The 7,149-nt window shown below is 41.2% G+C and overlaps 1 protein-coding gene across 1 annotated transcript in view; it reads right to left on the bottom strand.

Moving 5' to 3' along the window:
- Positions 1-7,149, bottom strand: part of nf2a (NF2, moesin-ezrin-radixin like (MERLIN) tumor suppressor a) — a 29,737-nt gene that overhangs the window by 18,887 nt on the left and 3,701 nt on the right. Inside the window, exon 4 of the mRNA XM_032516897.1 lies at positions 5,503-5,586. Coding sequence (XP_032372788.1) covers positions 5,503-5,586 — 84 coding nt within the window. The remainder of the gene's footprint in view (positions 1-5,502; positions 5,587-7,149) is intronic.

Here is a 7,149-nt window from a genome sequence, read left to right as displayed (position 1 = left end):
ACATTTTACACATTATCAAAGGGCTTTTCTCGCCCTCTTGGGAATTTTGTTTTGTTAGTATTCCTTACTCTTATTATCCACTATATTCATGCCCACTCTGTAAGTTATACAAGGTAATGGCATTTTTTCTGGCTTCCTACTGCGTTTGTTATGAATTATATGCCACTTCTTGCTCCGCCTGGAAAATGATTGCGCACACACACATACACACTTTGTGCGTGACTGTGCATGCCTGAACAAAGATATAATTCACAATTACTTACTTACTGTGTGATATAGACAATATCATGGGCTACACATTGATGGTGCAAAAAACAACACATGATGAGAAAAAGAGAAGGGAAACCCTGCCAAAAAACTTCTCAGCAGCTGCACTGCTAAACAAGTACCTGTCTCCCCTTTAAAACGCCAATTTACTCACATTGTCTCTGATCAAAGTGGATTGCTGATTAAATGAAAACAGATTGTGACCACATATTTTTTGCTGTTTCCAGACTGAAGTGTTGACAGCAGAGAGTCCCAAGCTCAAAATTAGCTTTGCTGATTTTTCTCTATCCACACAGTTTCGTGTAACCGAGGCCTGTTAAATTGGCATGGGAAAGGCAAGTCTCTGAGGGCTTTTGGCCAAACCTTTGAGGTGGAGCTCCAGTCTCCCTAGACCCTGTCCGCCTGTCAAAAAGTTTCACCTCACTCTCCCTGTCTTTTTCTTGACGATTTCAGAGAGATGGGATCCTTCAACCAAAACCGCTGAGATCGCTGGAGGTTTATTACTGTAAGGGAGCTTTTTCCTGTGAACTGATTTCCATAGACTTCAGGTAACTTGCTGTTTGATCCTCAACCAATAAATCAATTAGACATTTTATACAGTGATCATAGAGGATAATGCCGTTTATAATGCTCATAAAGTATGCTTAATGCTTCAAGTGTAACTAAACCCCACAGTTTTAGCTAAGGTGCCTCTACCCTGGAAAGTATCAATATAGGCAGTGTTGGGAAGGGGCTTAGCCCCACCCACTCACCCCTCTGGGACCTTAGGAGCTCCAGAGTCAAGAAAAGCATAGACTGTAAAAAAAATAAAGTACGTACATAGTCTCTGGGATGTCACTTATAAAGAGCCAAAATAAAGCAGTCGCCAACTTAGCAGTGCCTGACGTTGGCTAAACCAAAAATGGGCAAAGAAGTGGAGCGTGAACAGAGTTGAGGTGGGCCAAATGAAGCCTACAGTTTTGGCTCTTCTCCCCTGGTCTTGTTTAAAAATACATTTAATTCTGCTGTAAAGTTGGGCATTTGTGACATGGTAGTCTGTGGGGATTGACTCCCTTTTAGAGCCAGCCTCAAGTGGCCACTCAATGAAAGGCAATCTTTTGCACTTCAGCTTCATTGTTTAGCACCAGAGGTTTGCTGTTTTGTCAGGAGACGTTGGTTTTTAAGGATGGGGGAAGGGGGATTGGTTGTCTGGTAAAGAAAGCCAGCACCATAAATGTCACCCAGCAACAGATCAGCCAAAAGAAAAATTCAATTGCAGTAGCCAGGTTTCAACCATTTGCAAGCAACTATGCATATTTTAACACAATAAAATTATTTGCTCTAAAATGTCAAGAATTGGGACCTGAATTCATCAACAACACTACGAACTATCCATATACATTGGTTTTCAGCTATAAGAAAGTGGTTTATACACCTGCAGGCCAATCTTAACCTTTTGTATGAGCATTCACCCAGGGGGTCATTGTGATCAAATGCCTGGAATACAACTTGTATTCCCTAGAAAGGAGCCAGTTATTCTACTCAAGATACTTAAAGATGTGAGTTCTGCACCCTGTGTAAGCCCAGAATGACTACCCAGTTCTACAGAGTTCATGACTATAAGTATAAGGATATTGATTGATGAATTTACCAAAACAGTTTGGTGCAATGCATCAGGTGCAGATGTTGCAACATTCTGTTTTTCGATCTCATTTACCATCTCACTCTTATTTTTGAAGAATGGGTCAGCCACTTGCTCCAATCCCAATGGGAGGGATTCACAATTTTCCAGAAGAATACCACGTTCTTCAACTTGGAGGTGCTTATCCTCATCTCTACAGTGGTGTGAAAAAGTGTTTGCCCCCTTCCTCATTTGCTGTTCTTTTGCATGTTTGTCACACTTAAGTGTCGGAACATCCAACCAATTTAAACAATAGTCAAGGACAACACAAGTAAACACAAAATGCAATTTGTAAATGAAGATGTTTATTATTAAAGGTGGAAAAAAATCCAAACCCTCATGGCCCTGTGTGAAAAAGTGATTGCCCCCTAAACCTAATAACTGGTTGGGCCACCCTTAGCAGTAGGGCTGCACAATTAATCGAATTTTAATCGAGATCACGATTTGGACTTCCCACGATCAAATTTGCGTGATCGAGCGATTATTTTTTTATAAAGCGTCATTTCATAGAACGCTCTGGGTTTTTTGCAAAGCCAATCTCCCGCTCCATAAAGCCGTCTGCTCATGAGCCAGTCAGAGTAGTTCACTGCACCCCGTGCAGCTAAGTTTCTAGTGTAGACAGTCACAGAGGACAGAGTAGCGTGAGGAAAACTCAAAAGATAGCAGTCGGTAATACGTCAGTCTCAAGGTTTACCAGTTTACCAGTAAACGCAACACTTTGTCCATTTGTTGTTTTTCAGACAACAGCAGTGACCAGTGTAGTCGGTGCTAGGTTAGGTTGTTAGCTGTTAGCTAGTAGCGTCTGTTAGCTGTTAGCTCTTCTAGGACGCAACGGTGCTAATGTCCTGCATCCGCTGCAATGCTGTTTATATGGATATGGTTTAATTTGCGTTGCATGACCCATTTCGTCTGTAAAGCCGTGCCGTGTTGGATCTTCTACGCTCTCTCGTCTACTCTCTCCTCTTACTCTCCGCACTCCGCCACACAGCGGCCGCCGGTCCACCTTCTGATATATGTTACAGTTTAATTTTTATTAACACAGCTGTATATGTTAAGTATGAGGGGGCAAACCTGATTTGTACCAGTGTTTTGGGGTAACTGTTATCGCGGCCGCTACGGCGAAGAACACAGAAGAAGTTTTTGAATGCAGCTAACTTCAGTTGGTAGAGTAACAAGTGGGAGACGGAGCTGCTGTACCGAAGCCTGGAGGACCAGAGATGTGACCCATGGCCAGAATATCATAGTTCATAAAAATGCAGCGAGTGAAGATACAGACGTTTAATACACAAGACGTGTGTATCCGCCGTTCGCCCGTGCTGGACCCGTTCATAATGATCAGCCGTCTCTCTTGGAGTAGCGTCCATCACACTCCTCTTGCAGTTATAAATAGCCTATGTGACAATAAAATTTGTTTTGGTTAAAATCAACAAATAATCGTGAGAATAATCGCGATCAAAATTTTGATCAAAATAATGCGATTATCATTTTGGCCATAATCGTGCAGCCTACTTAGCAGCAACCACTGCAACCAAGCGTTTGCGATAAGTGCAATGAGGCTTACAGCGTCCTGGAGGAATTTTGGCCCACTCATCTTGCAATTGTCCTAATTCAGTACATTAGAGGGTTTTCGAGCATGAACGGCCTTTTAAGTCTAACCACAACAATCTCAATAGGATTCAGGTCAGGACTCTGGCTAGGCCACTCCAAAGTCTTTATTTTGTTTTTCTTCAGCCATTCGGTGGTGGATTGCTGGTGTGTTTAGGATCATTGTCCTGCTGCAGAACCCAAGTTCGTTTCAGCTTGAGTACACGAACAGATGGTCGGGATTCTCCAACGTTGGTGTGGGTTTTGTGACCTCTTGGATGAGTCGCGCGCTGCGCTTGGGGTAATTTTGGGCGGCCGGCCACTCCTGGGAAGGTTCACCACTGTTCCATATCTTCCATTTGTGGAAAGGCTCTCACTGTGGTTCGCTGGATTCCCAAAGCTTTGGAAAGGCTTTATAACCCTTTCCAGACTGATAGATCTCAATTACTTTCTTTCTCAATTGTTCCTGAATTCTTTGGGTCTCGGCATGATGGTAGCTTTTGAGGATCTTCTGGTGGACCTTACTGTGTCAAGCAGCTCCATTTAAGTGATGCCTTGATGTGAACAGGTGTGGCAATAATCAGGCCTGGGTGTGGCTAGAGAAATTGAAATCAGGTGTGGACAACCACAGTTATAGTATGTTTTAACAAGGGGGGCAATCACTTTTTCATACAGGGCATGATGGTTTGGATTTTTTTTCACCTTAAAATAAAAAACCTTCATTTACAAATTGCATTTTGTGTTTACTTGTGTGTCCTTGACTATTGTTTAAATTGGTTCGATGTTCCAAAACACTTAAGTGTGACAAACATGCAAAGGAACAGGAAATGAGGAAGGGGGCAAACACTTTTTCACACCACTGTACTTCCATTGGCTGTACAATGTTTGTCACAGCCAAAGGAGATCATAACTTCATCAGTAGCAAGAATGCAATGTAGATGTAATCCTGAGGCATCAAAGTGAACACTCTCTATTATTTGGCTGCGTCTGAAGTAGCTACTGTATTGTCACTTGAACTAAACATGATTGTGGCGATTTGATTTATTCAAGATTTTCTGCTACCTGCAGATCTACTGGAAGGCTGTGCCAACAAGTATGCGCTGCTTTAGCAAAGTGGATTGTTCTGCATTTTAGTTACTAAAAGGCTACTTCCAGAGCACCTGGTGTCCTGGGCTTTACATTAAAAGCATTTTATTCAAGGCCCTGTAGCACTCCCAAGAATTTAGAAAAAGGTGAAGGCAATGTAGGTGTAATGTGTGCTTCTCTATTTCTTATTCTCATACAGCAGAGTTCTGGATCAATTAACACAGATGTGTGTCTTTTTTTGGAAAACCAGATGAGATCACAATAGTCAATATACTTGCAGTCTCTCTGACTTCATAAGAGAGAAAGAGGTGCAGTATACTTTTTTCAGATGATGAAAAAACAAATTAAAGTATTGTCTACCAAATGAATAACATATAAGGCACTACAGGTTACTAGAGACTTTTTAAATATACTGTATAGTCATTTACAGCCACAATGAAATCACAACCCAAGATGTAAGAAGGGTAAACCAGGCGAGGACGGTTACAGACGTAACATTCCCTCCATCACTACCAACTCATTTGAACTTAACCAATTTGAATGATGATGTGATGCTTAGATCCTGAATAAGGTTTATTCTGATGTCTCAGTATTCTCTATAGTAGCTTCTCTGTGCCACTATAGAGCCATGGACATGAAAACCTGACCAAAAATTGCTGGGTCTACACTGCTTTTCTTTAAAACCATTGCCGCAGTTACTAAATTATCCACAGCTGTTAGCACCACATCAGACAAATAATTTAAAAAGATATTTGGTCAAGGAGGAGAAGAAGTTGTCATGCAAATTGTTAAGTAAAGATAAATAAACTTTAAAGAAGATGATGAAGAAGATGAATGTATGTGGGTACTGATCTTGCTGGAAAATAACTGAGAATAAGATCTTCAGTTCCAAAAAGAGCACTAACCTTGGCATGGACGGCGTAGGAGGCCAGCAGCACAGAGGCCTCAGGTGGACAGTGAATCTCCTCCTCGAGGATCTTCTTCTTTACCTGAGGAGTTATCAAATAAGATCAGCGTTGAGGCAGTAGTAATTTTGCGATGCATTTATCCACCTGAATAACAAAATCCCCCTTTATTCCACCTAACACAAACATCTTTAAGGAATTAACCATGCAGCGTATGTGTATTCTGCGTATGTGTATTCTCTGCCATTTAGGTCTACAGCCTAATATGAATCAGGACATATGTTCTTTGTCTTCAGTTTGAGTATTACATCTCCTTTAAAGTGACTTCCACATGTGGCCAGGTTGGATCAGTGGATAGAGCAGGTGCACATAAACATAGAGGTTTATGCTTCGACGCAGAGGTCCAGGGTTTGAATCCAACCTGTGACAATTTCCTGCATGTCTTCCTCCCCTTTCTCACCAAACTGTCCTATCCATTGAGGGTGGAAAAGCCCAAATAATCTTTAAAGAAAAAGATTTCCACAAGAGGAACAAAATGATTCTTGTGAGATGAAGGACCTGTATGAGATTGACAGGTGATTGAACTTGACTCAAACACAATGAAAAAAGACTTAATACCTTAGAGAGAAGAATGTCAGTGCAGGGTGAAACACAACTTTCTGACAAATGTGCTTATGACAGCCAATAGTTTATTCTCTTAATTCCAAAAAAAATACAGGAACCGTATACAGCTAAAACTGTGTTTATGAACCAATTTTCTGTAGCCACAAAATCTAGTTATAATATGCTGCAAACTGAATAAATAAACTTCCAGCTACCACTGCTACAGTACACTGGGAGTTGCTCATTTTAAAGAGGTCTGAAAACAGTACAAACTGTGCCAAATAAATATGTTAAGACTTAAGTATCATAGCCACATGGGGACCTATTAGACACTGGACCAAAAACTATCTACCTAAGCCTACATTATTTCATATGATCATTAAGCTGCTTCAAGAATATCTGCTTGCTAGTCAGGAGAGTATAACGTGACAGAAATGCGTGAATTCTTGAAAAGCACCAAATCATAATTAGAGAGTGCCGCCCATTTTTATAATTCATGCTTTTGTCTGTGCCCCCACACAGACTAGATAGCTGATTATATGTGTGTAAATACACTCCAGTCAGTAAGAGCGACACAGTCAAGGTTTAGGTCTCCAGTTTATGGCTTATTGAAAGAGTGGTGTTGACTTTTACGGATCCCAGTAATAACATTAATTTTTAAATAAGTACAATCCCCTTTAACAAGCTCCCAACAGATTAAAGTGCTACAACTTGCAGGGTGCCACTACCCAAGCTCCGTCACCTGTCAAACTAACTGAATCACAAACTTGCAAAACTACATGTAGAGCACAAAGCCAGACTGCAAGGTTAGATGGTGCAAACGTGCTTCAGCCATAGTGGGCAATTTAATGCATTAAACCTCATCATTTGCAAAGCCAGTTATGCTGTTTTCTCTTCTCATAAAATTTGTTTACAAATGAGACCATGTTGTTGCTAAGATTGCAGGCCGAGGTGACGAAGATGTGCATGTGTCTGTTTGTGTAAGTGGTCTAAAGTGTGTGTGAGGGAAGTGTGTGTGTGTGTGTGTGTGTGTGTGTGTGTGTG

Source organism: Etheostoma spectabile, chromosome 5, assembly GCF_008692095.1.
Source record: "Etheostoma spectabile isolate EspeVRDwgs_2016 chromosome 5, UIUC_Espe_1.0, whole genome shotgun sequence".
Classification (NCBI taxonomy): Eukaryota; Metazoa; Chordata; class Actinopteri; order Perciformes; family Percidae; genus Etheostoma; species Etheostoma spectabile.
This window is presented reverse-complemented; position numbering and strand designations above follow the sequence as displayed.